The sequence below is a fragment of the Oreochromis aureus genome, linkage group 10 (genome assembly GCF_013358895.1).
Source record: "Oreochromis aureus strain Israel breed Guangdong linkage group 10, ZZ_aureus, whole genome shotgun sequence".
In the NCBI taxonomy this organism is placed as follows: Eukaryota; Metazoa; Chordata; class Actinopteri; order Cichliformes; family Cichlidae; genus Oreochromis; species Oreochromis aureus.
Genome location: NC_052951.1, coordinates 8,651,228 through 8,670,583, shown reverse-complemented (window position 1 = coordinate 8,670,583; position 19,356 = coordinate 8,651,228). Strand labels below are relative to the sequence as shown.

At 40.6% G+C, this 19,356-nt stretch overlaps 1 protein-coding gene across 1 annotated transcript in view; it reads right to left on the bottom strand.

Moving 5' to 3' along the window:
* Positions 1-19,356, bottom strand: part of LOC116331905 (oligophrenin-1) — a 29,796-nt gene that overhangs the window by 2,538 nt on the left and 7,902 nt on the right. Inside the window, exons 11-23 of the mRNA XM_031754734.2 lie at positions 18,177-18,255; positions 15,224-15,257; positions 14,982-15,044; positions 14,348-14,422; positions 8,966-9,050; positions 8,488-8,546; positions 7,758-7,863; positions 7,468-7,627; positions 6,256-6,403; positions 5,277-5,504; positions 4,213-4,360; positions 3,419-3,469; positions 250-298 (exon numbers count right to left, since the gene is read on the bottom strand). Of these exons, the coding sequence (XP_031610594.1) occupies positions 250-298; positions 3,419-3,469; positions 4,213-4,360; positions 5,277-5,504; positions 6,256-6,403; positions 7,468-7,627; positions 7,758-7,863; positions 8,488-8,546; positions 8,966-9,050; positions 14,348-14,422; positions 14,982-15,044; positions 15,224-15,257; positions 18,177-18,255 (1,285 nt within the window). The remainder of the gene's footprint in view (positions 1-249; positions 299-3,418; positions 3,470-4,212; positions 4,361-5,276; positions 5,505-6,255; positions 6,404-7,467; positions 7,628-7,757; positions 7,864-8,487; positions 8,547-8,965; positions 9,051-14,347; positions 14,423-14,981; positions 15,045-15,223; positions 15,258-18,176; positions 18,256-19,356) is intronic.

Below are 19,356 nucleotides of genomic sequence, written 5' to 3'. Positions count from 1 at the left end.
CTTAAATGACACTGAGCACGCATTAAAACGTATTCAATATGAAAGCTTCTCTTCTTCAGCATGTCTGGAGCTGACAGATTCCACCTTACCACATAGAAACTTCAAATGTTAACATAGCATGTTGAGTGGCGCCCAGTGTGTTACAATGTGAAGGCAGGTGTATCCCCCACAAGCATCAGTATGTCAGGTTACTACTTTGGGAAAGACTGAAGAGCATTAAAAATACTGAATACATCTATTTATTTTTACCTCTTTTTTTACCGTCGTTACTGCCGATGTTGATGATGAACCCGCCGGACTAAGATACAAGAGAAAAAAACCCAACAAAAACAAAACATTACAAACACATAGACGGTTTAAAACACTATTTCACCAGCTTTTCAGACCTTATTGCGAATATAATTCTATTAAACAATAATCTGTAACAGAATGTTTACTGTTTTTACAAAACATTTCTTATACTAGGTACTAAGGCATTAGTAGCACGTATCCAAGTTCTGCAAGTTGTGTGCTTTTTTCTTCCCCCAGCACATTCCACAGATATTACATCCGACTGAAATCTGGGCAGTTCAGAAGCCAAATAACAACTTGAGCTCTTGACATGTTTTTCAAACCATTCTCGCTTCATCATGCTCATAGAGATGGCTGCAATAAGGGAATACCTCTGCCATGAACGGGTGTACGCTGTCCCCAACAATTTTAGGAAGTTGTGAAAAAGTTGTGTTAAATTTTACTTCAGCATACATGTCAGGATCCAAGGCTTCCCAGCAGAACGTGGCCAACAGCGTCACAGTGCCTCCCACTGACACCTGCTAATCAGGTAAATGACCAGGACCAGTCATCCATGTCATATGGTAAACATTATCCACCTCCTCCATTATCCACCTTATCCTCCATTGCACCACAGTCTAGCTCAGATGATCAGGTCCTTTAATTATTTCAAAATTGCTCTAACTACTCTACACAGCCACATATACAGGAAATACTATGTTTATGCTCCAGTACTTTCTGTGGGATCAGACAGCCAGCACCAACTGGGTACTAACCACTGCATAGCTGGAATACCCCAAAAGATGTCCTGACAAAGCCATGACATCATCTTCAAAAACTGAATGTTTACGAACTGCTTAGCCTCCCTTTTTGGCGTGTTTATATAAACTGGACATCAAAATCAAAGAGAACACAGTAAAGAACAATGAGGAGATAATCTTTCTTTGATAACACTCCCACAAGTTCTTCCCATTTGGACACTGTTTATTTATAGCAGCTACAGGGTGAACGGCAAGGACCTTAACTTGCAAATCAAAGCGCATGTGTCTTTTTCCACCTCACAAAAGGGCCTGTGAAAGGGGGCAGCCTAAGAGAACCCATAGGAACAGGTTTTCCATCTATCCACGAGTGTGTGTGAGGCTGTTCTATTTCTCACACACTCTCTCTCACACACTCGTAACACACAGTAGTCTGCAAGCTCTAAATGAGAGCAAACCAAGTGAACTTAAATTTATAAATAATTATCCAAAAAGTAGAACACCTGACACACAAAGTGACAGATTTACCAAGTTGGAAAAATCAGAGTGATACGCCAACCAGGAAAAAAAGTAGGAGTGGAAAGTTTTTCTGGTAACCGACTAAAAATGCAGCCACTTACGAACACACATGCATAAATTTGACATATTCAAAGTGTCTGTATTAACAGTGTGTTATTTCAGCACGATCTAAAGAAAACAACTACGACAGAGCAAACTGGCAAGACTGCAAGATACAGACCTGATGAAGCTGACAACTGACCTGACAACGCAGGCGTAGCTTTTAAATAATATTCAGACAAAAAGCTTTTAAACATGTTTCTCTGGGCAAACAACGCGGCAATTCAGAGCAGGAGAAGGAGGACTGTGTGAATTGATATTTTCTGATACAGGAAACACTGGGCGTCAGGACAGCTCCCACAGCTTTGATCAAGTCACCCACAGAAGGACCCCTTTATTAAAAAATAATAACTGTGTTTAACAGCTGATGTTGCGGATGTTTAGAAGTACACAAAACATAGTCAAGCATCAGATCCCAACTGATCTACATAGTAATGCTTCACAAAATTACTTTTCATCTGCATGTTGCATGATGCTTTAGGTATTTATAAAAGTCAAAGGAAAGACTCACACAGAGCTAGCTTTGGGTAATCAGTAATCCCTAATTACATTCAGTGACGCCTGAATAGGAACACTGTGCAACACAAACACTATTCTAGCACATTTCTAATAACAACATTTTAATTCAGTATTCAATTACATTTTATTTATATAGCGCCAAAGTACAACTGTCGCCTCAAGGTATTTTATACTGTAAGGTAAAGACCCTACAATAGTAAAGAGAAAGCCCCAACATTCAGCACTATAAAGCAAGCCCTTGGTGACAGCAGGAATGAAAAACTCCCTTTTAACAGGAACCTCTAGGAGCCATCATCTCTGGGTCAGGGGAAAGAGATGAGAGCAAGGAGACAGAACAGATGCTGGATGCCCTTCCTGATTTGCGTTTCCAGTTGAAATTGTGACCAGTGACCTTTGGCTTACCAAGCCAATGTGTTAACCACAACGCTACCAACATATCTGTTTGCATCATAACAAAAGATCTTCAAGGTAAGGATTCAAAGAAAAAATGAATAATGAAACTGTTTTTTGCACATTAATATAGACCTTTTGAAAAAGTAAAAAATTAAAACTTTGGACCTTGGGGTGCTTTTCACGTGTTACCTTGCCTATTGCAAACAATAGTAAATCATGTTGTGTTTATTTTGTATACTAATAGGGAAACCATTACAGACACATATGCAATTACGTAGATCAGCCTTCAAAATAACTGTGTCCAAACCTTTCCATCTCAAAACTTATCAATATCATATTTTTAACCCTTAACTCTTCTTCTCCATTTGCAAACAACACCTAAAAGCACATATGTTTTTTAATAAAGGGCAATGCATGTTAATTAACATTGCTTAAATGTGTCACATTTAACAATACAGGGTACTATTCTTCTGCAGCTTACAGTACAAAATTTAATCTCAGTGAGTTTAGGAAATCGTATTTAATATTTATTCAAAAATGTAATTAAATTTTGCAATACTGAGTGGGTTTTTGAGAGCCTTCTAGACTATTGATTGTAATTAGCTGCAAGCTGTCTGTGTCCAGCTGTCCAACAGTAGTTCAGAAAATCATGGCATTGTCTTAGGAGTAAAATTGCTATTTATGAACTGACTGTCTTTAATTTTACAGGGAAAACCCCCCACATGTGTACAGTTTTACTGACAATGAGTTGTACGCATGAATTTGTTAATCAGTCTTACCTTCTGCTTTTTTTAAATGAACGTCAGCTGTCATGTAAAAATATATATGCATGGTTACCTGATTAGAAAGCTTTCACATACCTGCCAACTTGCCTGGAGGCGTTTTCAAAAAACTTTGTTTTAGATGCAACGCTGGGGAAAAAAATAGTAGAGATGTTGACACTGTACACAGACAATATGATGCATTTAAAATTTAAAACTGTCATCAGTCATTGCTGTTGCAGCTGTGGTCATTTATTTTAAGCAGAGCCAACATGCTCTGTATTATTATACTCTAACAAGAAAAACAACTTAAATCTGACAAATCTTATTTTGGAGGCAGCAATAGATACTTCAATACTATCTTTATTTAGTAATGTGGCAATTTTTTGAAACAAACAGTTGCTTATTTAGAAACATTAGTGAGCAGCAGTCACGTTCCTTTCACCTGATGAATGGAGCCTAGTTAATAACTATCCTTTTAATTCTGTCTGTGTTCTCTTCTACCTCCAGAGGGAAAAAAAAAATCACAATATGCTTCATTACAGTTCCTAAAGTTAATTCAATCAGCTGTGTAGCTCTATGGCATTAACTAAAGACTTCTGTGCTGTTGCAGTGTGTCTTAAAAAGACATCATGATGACATCACTATCAGTAGTCTGCAGCAATGACAGAGTAGATTTGTGGTTTCATTGTTTTCATTCCAACTTGTGGCCTGTCTCTCAGCGTTAGTGTCATAATAACTATTATTTTGTGGTTTAATTAACATAGCATTGTGCACTGCTGAGTTACTGGAATTTTCATGTCAACCACAATTTAAGCTCAATAATTTTGCACACACAGTAGTTAAATATATAAGCATGTGGTAAGACTTTTGCATGTACGAAGAGTACTTACTAGGATGTGGTTGTGCCCTCACTGCTGGCTGCAGTTGGGGGCTTTTGTGGAGCAGGGCACCTGGACGGTGGCTCAGGAGGCCTAACTGGGGGTCTACAAATCTGCTGTTTCTCCGTGGACCTTGTTCTGGTCAGACCATCAGAATCTCCTGAACAAAATAACCCTTTTTTCAGTAGATTTCAGGAGATTGTGAGTTGGACTAGTTCACATAAAGTACATTTGTGCAGTTATTTATCTGAGATAAACTCCTGATATATTCAGTAAAGACAATAAACTTGACTTCACAAATGAAAGCACGAAATGATGTCATGTAATACTGATATTGTAAACACCACAAGCTGTAGAAAAATAGTGTAATCAATATTTGCTTAAATAGATGTTGTTCTCATAAAATAATCCTTTTATGAGTGCATAAATACTATAAATGGGCCTTCTTATGCCACTGGTAACTAAAATCAACACTTCTTCAATTCATATGATGGGCAGTTAACACATCAGGAAAGGCTTAAAATGTGCAACCAAGTTCATCCAGGCGACTGCAGTGCTTCATTGTCAGCTCTAAATGCTTGCGTAACACTTGCTTCATAAATTAACTCTGGAGATCTTCTACTATAATTGCTTCTTGCCATCGAGTTCTTTTTTAAAAAAAATAAAAAGCTCAGTTTAAACTTGTTTACTTCAAAAGGTTATGGCAGTGTATAATTAAATAATAAATTAACAGACACAGTGGCATCAAAGTTACAGCCGTTGTACACGCTGAAACGTGCAAAGTCGTAAACTAACACAATAGGTATCATTGTTACTATTAGTATAAAAGTAAAAGAAATGTGTTAATGATAAAAGAACAAGTCAATGGGAAAGATTAATGATTTTTAAATGCTACATGTAGCCACATGCTTTGTCTGAGAATGTTGAACATTTTCTTCCAGACTCAACTACCCAGATCTTGGCCAAAATAAACTACAACTTTGCTTTTCATACTCGCTGTATCCCTCTGTCCTCTAAGAGGCCTTTTTTCATTGCTGATGAGCACGTATGAGATAGGGAATTTTCCATTAAATCACCTTCTTTGGTAGTTGCCCCTTTTGCAGGTGTTTTTTTGCCCTGAAAGGATGGAACCCTGCTCACGTAGATCCCAGGCTCCCCGTTCCCTGCTGAAGAAGTATCAGATTCTGGTTGCCTGTCCTGACGGATAGCTCCTCTGGGTACTAATGCTTGTCTCTTTGGACGCTGTATCGGAGTGGGGCTCACTGGGTTTTCACCATCCATGTTGGAATTGTCACTCTGACCATCTGTTACAAAGAAGCAACATTAACAGTTTGGTTGCTGTAAATTAAAAACATTAAGCTTTAAGTTATATGGAAACATTTTAATCTATGACGTTAATCTGGTAAACCTTTATTATTAGAATAACTACAATGCACAGAAATTGATCATTTGAGCTCTGGATTAACCATAAAAAGCGTGTTATTTGGCCACATAACGCACACAATGCAGACATAGCAAGCTGCATGCACCCAAACTTTCTCTGCTACTGTCTATGAGAAGACAAGAGTCACAGCCACTTAGCAAGAGATTCAATAAAGCAGAAAATTGAATGATTTAGCCTGAGGCATTGAAAAAAAAAAATTAACGTGAGATCAAATTGTAGATACATTTATTTGTGCTCAAAATTAATTTTTTAAAAAAGGAAGCACCAAATTATTTTCTAACAACATTTGAAGATGATACAGATAGAGAATTATAATAGAAGAGAAACAGAATAGAATTTAATTTAACAAACAAATTCCACGTTTTGAAGTATGTAATAACTGCTTTGGCTGACGCACACGCACACACATATACACACACTACAATAAATCCTATTTCGAAAATGTCAAGAAATGACCCTGCAGGTACGAGTCTTTTTAAAGAATGAAGTGAATGAATTAATATATTTAAAAACAACATTTAAAAAAAAATCTACTGTATGCTCAGCAAAGACAGCATGGGATAATGATGAGGATGATGGTGACAATCAGGCCAAGAGAGGCTGATAATTACTCTCAGTGTGCTGGTAAAGCTCGTGACTAAGAGCTTGATAAACACGAGCCGGTCGCTTAGAGATTGTGATGGGTTGCCGTTTTCTCGGGTTGATCCGCGGGGGAGGGACAGGTGGGGCAATGCTGTCCTCTGGCATATGACTGAAGATCTGCAACCACATTGAAAAAAGAAAAAGAAAAAAGTCACAGTAACACTTTAGTTCACTTTTTCAGCTCCACAGAGTCTCAGCTGAAAGAAGTAAAATCTTTACATGATAAAGAAAAAAAGAAACTAGAAAAGTAATTTTTTTTTCTTAAGAATGACATTAACAAAGAGAGAGAAAAAAAAGCACAAATACCAAAGTAGAAACTTAATGACTAGACAGGTGACAAACACAAAGCTGCTTGTGCTGCACAAAGTCGCTTTAAAAGCATAGATGTACAGCAACCAGCAGGACAGTCAAATAACCTGGCTCAGTCCTAAGGACTTTTTTAGTTAACTCATATAAAACCCAAACCATAAAAACACCAATTTGCTGTTTTACTGGCAGTTATGTACAGGAAACTTCACAGCCTTCAGCAGCCTTGCCAAGAAAAAAAAAAGAGAAGAGCTTGGAAAGAAATCCTAAGCTGTGTTTTGTAATCCAAAACAAAGGAGGCAACATGTTGATTAGTCGGCTTTAAAGGTGCTGGTGGATTTTATTACCTTTGGACTAAGCCACGTTTTCAGTTTCCCCCTTTTTTCATACTTTACGTTAAGCAAACCACCAACAGTAACATACTTAACCCTTGTATGGTGTTCGTATTTTTGTTACTCAGCCAGTGTTCATGGGTCTGGTGGACCCGCTAGAGTTTTGGCTTTCCAATTAACACTATCAAACAATTTTATGTTAAATTACTCAACAGATGTTTACTTTATCCCAATTGCGAGCCATGTGAACAGCAAACATGGTTAATTTTTTCCTTTTACCTTTGTTCAATCACATTTATGAATTAATGTGCTTCTCGTTTTTTGTCAATAAAATGTTATAAAAAAAAATAAAATCAGTTCTAATCAAGTGTACATATCTTTATACCATATTTTGCAGGTTTTGATGGTATATACTGCCTAAAGGGGCAACGGCCTCTAAATGGCATGGGTCTCACAGACCCAAACACCATACAAGGGTTAACATACCTAAGAATTTTAATGGTCTCACAACTCTCTGGGTGAACTACATCACTTCAGCCGTACCTTTTTGCAGTGCTCTATCAGAATCTCAACCACGATATTTTGGAACTTGATATCCAGCATGGCCGCCACAGTTTCCTCCTTTGCTCTCATGAGTGTGGGCCCAAAGATAACCGCCATGTTTGAAGGAGTCATCAGGTTTTCGTCACTGTGGCTGCACACGCTGTCAACAAATGGAAGGCTGGGTTGAATAAACACTAACTCAAAACAGCCAGTGGCACACGAACAGAGCTCCTTCTAGAACGACAGGAAGAGCTGCTTTGCAAGCCGCATCCGAGTAAGCTCGCACTTACTTCACCAAGTGCTTTATAAGCATCTCCAGCATTTCCCGATTCTTTTCTGGCAGCTTGTAGGTAAGTGAATGGATTTCACTCAGTCGAATGTCCAGATTATCTGACTCTGTCACACAGACAAGAAGTTATAGAAATCATGATCATTTCATTTTCATTTTCTTTTTATGTCATCTCAATAAAATCAAATGTTCTGTGTTAATCACAACCAAAAACAGCATCCCCTTTCGAGAGAGAGTAGACTGGGCGACAGCCTTTCTGCACCGTCGTAAAACTAATAAAAGAGTGTCTCCAGAATGTCAGGCCATATAACGAGAAGCCCCCCATTTCCTATAATGAATGGCATTTCCAGGAACCTGAGGCCACCAGCTGCCTTAATGCAACATCCTGACAGAATGAGGCTGATGCTATTAAAGTCATTGTCTTCTTGGTTTTTACAGTATTGCTGTGTGACAGATAAAAACAAACAGGAGTCTCAGATTTCCTTTAGTGTCCAGAGTGATATAGTGTTGCCTGACATGGCAGTGAACCTCCAACATGCACAGTATTGATGCCTTCTTTTATCCTTTACTGCCCTTTTTCTTGCCTTATATAAATATATATACCATGTTAATATACATAACACAAGCCTTTGGTAAGTCTAGATTCAAGGAAAGATTTTAGAGAGGAGGCACACATTAGAACATAACCTCCCCCGGTCTTAGCAATGGATCACTTCCAAAACATGTCTTACTTGCAGCACACATGAGGTCTCTGTGCAGACTGTAGGTCATTAGAGGTTCAGACAAACTCCTGTGGATAAATAAGGACACACAAGTAAACACAAGGGCAATATAACTCACCACATTAAAAACACAACAAAGCCAAAAAGCAGTAATGAGACAGAGAGCAAGAGAAAGAGAGTGCATCTTCTGTCAAGCCCACATTTGTTACTGTGGTAATAAAAATGTGTTTCAGATGTGCAGATCCACATTTGTACATATTATACAATCAATGCTGGAAAAATACTTTTGGGATTTTACAACCCTGCGAGTATATATTTTGCAAAAGTGCATGTAAAAATAAAACTAAATCTGACTCAGGACCGATTAAAAGGCATTTAATAATAATAAGGAAATAATATAATATAATATAATATAATATAATATAATATAATATAATATAATACAATACAATACAATACAATACAATGTGTAAACACACACACATACCTGAGATAAAACTTCAAAGCACTTGTGACTGTTTTAACATCCCAGTCGCTGCTGTGGAGATCCACGTCTCCTGGGTTTGCAGGGTCTATGAAAGAACAGGAAAAAAGGCTCATGCTACCTTAATTACTCAAAGACACGTACTAGCTATGACATGTGTGGGCCATATTGTATAACAGATAAGCATCATGAGGACATCCGACAAAAAAGAGCAACACAAAATACAAAATACTACATAGAGTGCACTATACAGGTCATCGGATGTTCAAGATGGGCTTTACGTCTACCAACAACTGCTCACACTGCCAAACCAATTCACCGGACAATTATATCCACGCACTTTGGTTCTGTCCACCAGTTCAGAAGTTTTGGCGCGAGATATGTGAAGACTTATCAAAGTGTCTGAAATGTAACATTCCAACTTCCCCTTTAGTATGTTTGTTGGGCAGCTTAGATAATGTCACTCCGGAAAAAAATATAGCCCATATGGTTTTCACTGCCCTATGCATAGCCAAGAAAACAGTCCTCATGAACTGGAAAAATAAAAATAATCTTAATTCTAACCAATATAGAAATGATCTATTAGATCACATTAGTCTTGATACAGCCTCTGCCACCACATCAGATCAATTGCTCTGGGCTCCTTTGATCAGCTCCATCACCTAGTGGGGTGGGGGTCTTAGTTTGGTCCCACCTTCACTGTTATGATTGGTGTGGGGTAGGGACAGGCTTAGGGCATCGGGGGTTCCCCGGGAGCATCTTCCTTGGGGGCTCAACCCGGGTAGCGGTCATGGCCAATTAGGGGCTCTGTTGGCTCTTAGGTGACGGTTTCCTCGTGGCTGCGTGCAGCAGGGCTAGGGGAGGGTCTGTGCTGACGGACGTGGGTTACTGACCTGGTAGCCTGGCTGCCCCTGGGTGGGTCCGGGATGGGCGTGAGGTTCTGGGGGCGCTCCGTCTCTGGGCTGGGGCCCTGGCCAAGCCTCAGGGGCTTGGGTCCTGGTTGGTGTGTTGCGGGGTTGTGGGCGGGTGGGTGTATGGGGCCCAGTCCTGGCGCTGGGTGCCACCTGTGCATCGAACCACCTGGGGGCTCTTCAACTGGTGGGGAGGTTGTCACATCCTGCAGGAGCCTTCCTCTCTTCAGGAACTCTCTCTGCAGGAGGGGGAGATACAGGAGAGGTGGAGGAAGATCTCAGCCTGGGCGTCTATTGTCTTGTGTAGTCTGGAAGATGAGTGGATGATGGGGTGGGTGCAGTTTTCTCTGTGGTGGGGTCGGGTGGACTGTCCCGGGCTCTGTGGGGCCGGGAGGCGCTGCTCCACTGGGCCCCGGTCTGGATGGGCCTGGGCCCCCCTTTCCCTGGCGGGTTGCAGAGTATGGGGGTGCCTACTGGGGTCAGCTGCCTCCCTCTTCCCGCTCCACCACAATCACCCACACATGCAGGGCCTTGGGGTAGGGGTGTGTCACCAGGGTGCAGAGGAGACATCCCCCCCCTCTGTCCCCTTCTGGCTGCCTCTGCCTCAATTTTATCCCACAACTTAGACATTCACATTACTCACACTCTCATTACACATACATATAGGATCTTGGGGGTGGGCACGCTACACGGATTCCAATCACCATCAGGGTGTACACCTCACCCCTGACGTCGCTGCCCACCTCTCAATTTTAAATACACGTAGACATTGAGGGCCAGCAGGAGGGGCTATACGCTTACCTGCTGCTCTGGCAGGTAGCTCCATGCCCTCCTGGGTTTTAAATGCACCTTAGAACACACATACATCAACACTACATATGAGCGGGTGGAGGGAGGTTTGGAGTCTTCCTACACCCCGTTCTCTCGGACCTGCTGGAGCGGGGGGGCTAGGAGGAGGAGTTGGCCGTCCGACTGGGGTCTGGAATGTGGGGCCTCCCTGCTGCTGCGGAGTCGGGCGGTCTGCTTCTCCCCACCGCAGGGAAAAGGGTAACACCACCTGGGTCTGGGCGCAGTTTCCCCCCAGGGCAGGGGTACCTAGACCCGGGGCTTAGAGTGCAGCTTGGGAGAGTGATTGTGTGTACAGTGTCTCTCTGTCTGTCTCCACGTTGGGTGAGTGTTGAGAGCATGAGGGTGGGAATAGATGTTTGTATCTGTGTGTGCCTGTTCGTCTGTGTCTATATGTCAGGTTGGGTATCAGACCCCACCTCTCTGGGGACATCTCAGGCCCTCCAAGGTTTGAGGCCCATCTCCCCACCACTTCCCCTGCCGGTGGCAGACGCCCTCAGACATCGGTGCATTGGTGGTTCTTTGTGTCCGGGGTGGCGCCCAGGTACCCACCGGCTCACTCCTTGGCGGCTGCTTATCGGGACCTGGAGCCTGGGGCTCGCTCGGGCCACTTCGGGGATGGGGTGCCCTCGGCCTCTCGGCCCGGGCTCGGTCACTCAGGCACAGCTGGCTGCCGGTGGAGCTCACGGGCACGTCACTGCAACCCCCTGGCTTCTGCTCCGCGGCTGCTGAGTGACCCCTCATCTGGGACTCTCCTCAGCTCTTTCTGGGATAGTGGCGCGCTGCCCTCTGTTGGTCTTCCTTGGTCTCTTGTGTTCTGGGGGCCTCTGGATGTCTGGAGTTTTGATCTCCTCCATACCTGCTTCATGCCCTGGAGGTCGGGGCAGTGGCCCCCCACACCCTCTAGCAGATCATTACATGAAGGAACCTCTTAAAAACAAGCGCGTTCATGCTCACAGGTGTACACACGGGTGATCACACACACAAACTACACCCTTTTGGGCTCCTACCTCAAAGCATACTGTGCGCTGTCGATCTCACGTGCTGCACCATAAGGTTTAATATTTAGTATTTACTGTCATATTCCCATATATCATTGTGATCTTGTTTATTACTCTTGTCTTCTTCTGCTTGCTTTCTTTTTTCTTTCTCAACAGGTGATCCAGGTGATTGATATGTATTTTTTTTTTTGTCTGCTTATTCTGTTGGTTTTTGTTTTTTGCCCTTTTTCCCCCATCCCTCTTCTCAGGTGTTTTTTTTTTTTTTTTTTTTTTTCTTTCCCTCTTTCTCTCTCCCCTTTCTTTCCACCAGTCAAGTCTGTCCCGTATTCAGCAAGTGAAAATAAAATAAACAATAAAAGGTGAATCAGATGGACCATTACGGCAAGGCTGGGATGGTCCATTTGGTAAAGTAAATCTGTGGGCATCTTTCTTCGCCTTTAGACAATAATTCTGATGGCAAAAGAACCAAACGGGACAGGTTAAAAAAAAAAAAAAAAAAAAAAAAAAAAAAGAAAGAACAGAAAAAAAAAAGGCTCATGCTACCCTAATTACTCAAAGACACGTACTAGCTATGACATGTGTGGGCCATATTGTATAACAGATAAGCATCATGAGGACATCCGACAAAAAAGAGCAACACCAGCATTCCTTCACAGTTATATTTACACACATCTCCCCACACAGCTGGGGGAGAACGCCAGCTCTACAGCAAGCCCAAAGAACCCACTGTCTTCAGGAGCAGAGGGGTTTACTACAAGCAACATTAATGTGTTAGAGAGGTCTGGTGAGCTCAAAGTCAGCGTTTTAAGCATCACGAAGGTGGCTTTCTTTTTACCTGGTTAGTTACTATAGCAACTTGTCCTGACCTGATCCAGGGCAAGTTATGGTTTCAAATTGGCTGGAAGTGCCACTCTTTTTTTTTTTTCTTTCACCAAATTGTCAACTACAGTTACGACAGTGCAAAACATGCCGACTTTGTTTAGCATTCGGCTACTAATGCAGAAATTGATAAATGTTTTCATGCGTGATCCTAATCTGCTGCCAAGTCTATTCGGCACTGCTCGAATTGCAACTAAAAGAACAGAGATTTGAAAATTATTCAGTGGCAGCAGATGGCCAGCCCTCCCTGAGCTCGGTTCTGCCGGCAGTCTCTTCCTGTTAAAAAGGGAGTTCTTCCTTCTTCCCACTGTTGCCAAGCACTTGCTTACAGGGGATTGTCACATTGCTGGGGTCATGTTGGGTTGTTACCTTAAAATATAAAGCACCTGTATTTACAATAAATTCAATTAATTTTTTTTATTTGAATTATTTGTAGGTTGTTTATCACCAAGAATATTAAATCCCAAAAGTTAATTTCACTTTAACCTGACCAAAAATTCTTGGGTAATTTCCACATCTCTGTCATTAGGTTGTGGGAATGCATCAGATCTGAGTGCACTGATGTTTAAATGAATGAAGTTTGGTTTGATCTATTTTCTGTTTGAGCACACACACAAAGCCTGAAGCAGAAAGCCTAGAGTAAACAGAGAAAGTTCACACCACTACTGTGAAACACATTATTGGTGTTGAATCTGAATTGTTCTACCCTAATGAATAGTTTCTGAGCCTGAAAAGCAAAGCCCTAGCCAAGGTGCCTTAAACTAGCGTGGTTGCCCCCAGCTTGAAGTGTCACAACTGATGGACATAGCCACTGTGATTTCACCAACTGGTTTGTGCCATCCTGTAGTGAAGTCTGGAGCTGACCATTTTCATTGTCACCATCTTGCTGAAAGAGAGACAGCCCACAACTTGTGATTGACAAGTCGTTACTCGTTGAGCACATCCTGTTTTATCTTTCTGTCTGACTCTAAAAGGCATCATAATTTACAAAATGAACTTTACGTTCTGAAATCTCCTGAGAACCAGCCTATTCTGTATGTCCTCTGTAATAGACATTTGTTTTTGTTTTTGACTTATTTGAGCTACCTTACCAAGTCCCAGTGTACTAAATAGAGGACATCCTGGGCTTTCCATTGATATGTCATGTGTTTTTTGGGTGGCCTCTTTTAGCTCCAAAGAGGCAGGAAATTACAAAAAAAGTTACATTTGAAGATTCTTTTTTCCTTGGTTGTCAGGAGGATATGGCCTCAACCAATAGCTATGGTCTACTGCAGAACCGCAAGCACTTTACCAACCACATTGGTCGTCCCCTGCTGGATATTTTAAAAAAAAGAAAAAAGAAACAAACCCATCTTTTATGTACAGCCTGTGGCTGCAAAAACATATCCCAGTGGCAGACATATTACAAAATGACCCCTTATGGCTTCAGTGGCTAGTTTGAAGTCTTAAGTTAATTCTGTAAATTATGGTTTATTTAAGTGATGCTAAGTATCACAGTCAGCATTACAAATATGGAAAGGATCTCTTTTAAATAAAACTAACATGGCTAAAATGCTCAGCTACTGGCTACCATGGATAAAGCTTACAGCAATTTTAAGGTTGAGCCTTGCAGAAGCAGGACAATGAGTCAGCAGATGTTTCCCTGTCATGCCCAATCTAAACTTGCAGAACCTGTTGTGCTGTGTTAATGAGTCTAACAGAGTGAAACATTTTAAAAGGACAGATGTAGCAAATTTTCACAAGCTTACCGAAGAAGGCGTTTAAAAGCTTCTGCACTTGGATGTTGCTGCCAACCGTCCTGTACACTCCTTCCTGTGTGGCTCCTAGGAAGAAGACAGGGGGAAGGTTTAAAAAAAAGTGTGTGGACAAAAATAGAGCTGTGGAAATGCCCACATGATTCCCTTTGAGCTGATATTAATTACAGATGCAAAAAAAAAAATAAAATCTTTCTTTCACTAGTGTATTCGGTTTAAAACATAGACACGCTAATGTTTTTGGAGCTTAGCTTCATTCCAGTAAGATGAATCATGACACTGGAGAAAAATACTGTGACTGTAGGTTTTAATCATTAGGGTGTGAGTTTTAGCAACAATGAGCATGAAGGGAAGATGTGAAGAAGAGGTAAAAACCTCTGAATTTAATAGACCCTCACATAACAAGCAAGAGAGAGAGAGCAACGTGATGATTAAAATCCTTTATAATGTGAAAAATACTTCATTTCAGACAACTCTTATTATAAAGACGGACGTTTCTCACAGAGAGCAGCCCGCGGGAGTAGTGTCAATGTATCACACGTGACTCAACTACGCCCCCTTAAGGGAAAGAAGAAAAATTAAAAAGGCAAAAAAAAAGCAAGAACGATCCTTTAACAGAACCATTTACCTTCTGTTTCAATGTAATTGATGCACTTTCGCACAAACTTGAATCCAGTTTCATTCAGTTCCACTGTGGAAACAAAAAAATAAATTTACATTTACGAAAACGCCACAATTATCCAACACATACTTGTCACCGCTAAATGGATGCATTCAATGGCATGAGATGGAAAGCAGGACAGTATAGCATCTGTCCACATAAAATAATGTTACAGGTTTAGACATTGAAGAAACTGATGAGTGACTTACTTTCAGCTTGCTTGTGAATTGGTGAATGATAAATCTGAAATTTAAAAAAAAAAAAAGATGCAGTAAAAGAAAGTGAGGCTTGTGCAGAAAAATCGAACACACAGTGGGATTAATAAAATAAAATAAAAAACTTCTTTAAAATGAGAGGAAACAAACACTTGACAGGCACAGTGAAGGATTTCAGAGGAGTTGATAAGAATATTAACATGATTTTTGAGTTCTGCTTTGAGTTTAACTCATGAGCAGATTTAAGGTGCATGATAACAACAGTAATGAAGAAAAAAAAAAAAAGACACACTTCTACTTTGAATCCTTTTTTTGTGTGATCCTTGCCCTGAAATAGCTCACTGCCCTCCCCCTTAATGAACGTCAGAGGTCAGGGCCAGCTCCAAACCAGCAGAGACACAGACGCTTATGCAGGGCGAGCGTTTGTAACCACAGACAGCTGAAGTGTGAAATATAACAGTCACACACATAGTTCATCTATGACTGTTTATCCATACAAGTTTGTGCAAGGCGTTTTTTTGTTCATTACTTACAAATTCTAGATGTGATTGAAAACCCAATGCTAGAAAAGAACATTAGCTAACAATTAAAATGGACTTTTCCCTCCAACGTTTAGATGCTTGCTTTAATTTCAGTGGCTAGCACGAAACTTGCCAACATTTCTAGTTGCTTAGGAAACTTTGGAGAAGTGCATGCAGACATTTTTCTCCTATTCCTCTGCCAAAGTGAGAGCTGGGTCAGAGGTAGGTTTGCAGTGCTGTTTGTCTAACTGTCAGAAAGATGGCAAAAGCTACCAAGCCAAATTTCAGGAATCTTAGTGGAGAGATGGCATCTTGGAGCTCTTTTGTTTGATTTCATGGAAATCAGAGAAATTACAGAGAGCACTATACTCACTGGCCATTTTTTTTTGGTACGTATTGCTAGTACCAGGATAAACTGTTTTTTGCCATCAGAGCTGCCTTTATTCTTTGTAGCAAAGATTCAACACAATGCTGGAAACATTCCTCAGAAGTTTTGGTCCATATTGCCATGACAGCATCAACCTAACCACGAGGAGGGCCACATGACAGTGAATTCCTAGTGCCTGTCCCAAACCCAGTCAGGTGAGGAGGTTGGCGTCAGTGAGGGCATCCGGCATAAAATCTTGGATCCAGATGATCCAACCCCTAAAGGGAGCAGCTGAAAAAGGAAGATTGCATAGTAGCAGTCACATCCATGATGGAAATCTCCACCACAACTCATCTATTGGATTGAGATCTGGTGACTGGGGAGGCCATTTGAATACAGTGAACTCACTGTCACGGTGAAGAAACCAGTGCGAGATAATCTGAGCTGTGTCACATGGATTGTTATCCTGCTGGAAGCAGTAATCAGAAGATGGGTACAATGTGGTCATAGATGAATTGACACGATCAGCAATGTTCAAAGCTGGTAATACAGGGCTCAAAGTATCCCAAGAAAATATCCTCTGTATCATTACACCACCAGCAGCCTAAAGTGTTGATACAAGGAAGGACAGATCCATACTATGTTATTTATACTAGATACTTCTACTGTCCATTTCTGAGCCTGTGTATTGTAGCCTCAGTGTCCTCTTCTTAGCTGACAGAGGTCACGCCGGTGTGGTCTTCAGCTGCTGTAGTCCAGATGCTTTAAAGTTTGACTTGTTGTGCATTCAGAGATGTTCTTCTGTGTACCTTGATGTAATGAGTGGTTCTCTTAGTTACTTTTGGCCTTCTATGGCACCAACAATAAGCAATACTTAGTCACTCAAATCACCCTTTCTTCTGATGCTTGGTTTATACATTAGCAGATTGACTATGTCTTCATAGTCCTAAAGGGATGCAGTTGCTGTCATGTGATTGGTCAGATATTTGCAATAGTAAGGAGTTGAACAGGCATATCCAGTGGACTGCATAGTCTGCAGTCCACTGGAAGTTCACAGTACCACGTCATATTGGGCAGAAAAGCTCTTGTGCAACTTTCATAATATATAAAGAAGAAAAGGGGGAACTCTGCAGAAAAAAGGGTACTAAAAAGTGCGTTCTGTTATTTTCATATCCCCTGGCAATGACTGTTGTGTTGTGTCTCACACAACACCAATGCATTAAAACATGCGGGCAAGAGATGTGATGTGAGAACTGCAGAGAGCGGGCAATACTGAAAGCAAAAAATCATAACATCTACAAACATAAAGAGGAATTAACACTGGAATTTTGCTAGTAAAGGCACTTTTGTTACTTTGAACAAGTGAAGAGAGATGGTGGAGCAACAAGTTAGCAGCTTTGTTTGGGGGGGGGGGGTTCTGTTTTAAAGGCGGGGCTTCATTAACACTCGAATGTGATTTTAAGAATCAGAAAGCAAGAAAAAAAAAATCAGCACAAATTCAGCAAAAGGCTCTTAACTAACCAGGTGCCATCATTTAGGTGTACGTAGATGTGTGTGTTAATGTGAAAGTCAAACTTCACACAATAGCTCCCACATATGTAATAGAAAAGTTATAATGAGCTACCCGCTGCCTTTTTTCCTGCACTGCTTAACAAATGTCAAATTTGAGCAGCCATGCAAGTTAAATTGGAAAAAAAACAAAAAAAACCCAACAACAATTACGAAAGGGCAGCTTTTTGTTTTTCACATAAAGCATTTAAAATAACACACAGTTCCAGATTGTTTTCGCTGTTTGATGTTGTGAAGATAAAACATGTTTTGTTTTTTTGCGTGCAATCCAAATCTAAACATGCAGTTAACATCAGGCGATGCGGGTTTAGGAACCATCCAAGAAGATTAATTTGACACACAAAAAACAAGCCCCGTGTTAGACTGCACATGGAGGGAAACAGCTCCAGTGCAGTAGCCTTGCTGAAGGCACAAAATTGCTCGGATAATCTTTTTGGCCGTTAAGCTGTTTTCACAGAATAATCCTAAATGAAATGAGAAACAAACTCACAGGCTCTTTTCCATCCATGGCCTCCATCCACAACTTCCTGTCTCCCTCCGAAAGAGCCTGGAAAGTGACTGGCGTGTTTCTATGGAAACAGAAACAAATGACATTAAAAAGGCAAAGGTTGCAATTTAATCCTTCACTTAAAAGGGTGTACTGTTTCAATATCCAGCTCTTGTTTGTTTTTGTTTTTTGGGGGGTTTTTTTAAACACTCTTACACATCATACACATTCTCCTAGCAATTGAGGAGAGACAAAGTGTCTTTAAAGTAGCTGATTAAATCGCATGTGGCAGCGATGGGAACAAATTGAGATAAATAAGATGAGCATAAAGAGATGATGAAAACCCACTGCTGCAATCTGTCCTCTGCAGAAGCAACAAAATCCAGTGCCAGAATTTACAGCTTGCAGGCTACTGAATCAATTGTTAACCAAAACAACTGTGCAATGAGTTTAAAAGCTTGTTCTGCCAATTATGCTAATCCAGCAAACCCAAAAAACTCTTCCAAAATTCAAAATCCATTTTAATGATCATTATTCAACACAAGGCTGTGGAAGGCAGTTCTGAAATAATCCTTTTATTACTTACTACTTAGAATTAAAAATTAATGCATCAATACAGTAACAAAAATGATAATAATAATAATAATAATAATAATAATAATAATAATAACAACAACAATAATAATAATAATGATCCTTAGCATGTAAAAATGAAAGTATAACTTATATATTTTCACAGCTGAGTGGATAAAGGGGACATATAACTTTTAGAAGCAAAGACTCATTGTTGATTTTGACCAGTTTTCCAATATTTTAGTAGGTCAGTAATCTGTATTCAGGTTAGCATTAATAAGGTACTTTTTAGTCTTAATGACCACTCAAAGCACTTTTAAACTACAAGCCACATTCACCCATTGACACTGCAGTTTATTCCACTGCTGGAATTTATAATGGACCATAATTTCATGCGAAATGTGAATTTTTAAACAGTGCTAACCCGGTGCACAGACAGCACACTCACTCTGTTAGTGAGTGCTATTACTTGAGGCTAGGAGCACTGTGAAGAGTTACTCTTGGGTCTAATTATATGATGCAAAGATTAATATAAGACAGCAATTAATAACCTACAACCAACTCTCCTGAGTAGGTTAAACATCACGGCACACAATATTTTGCTCCTGTG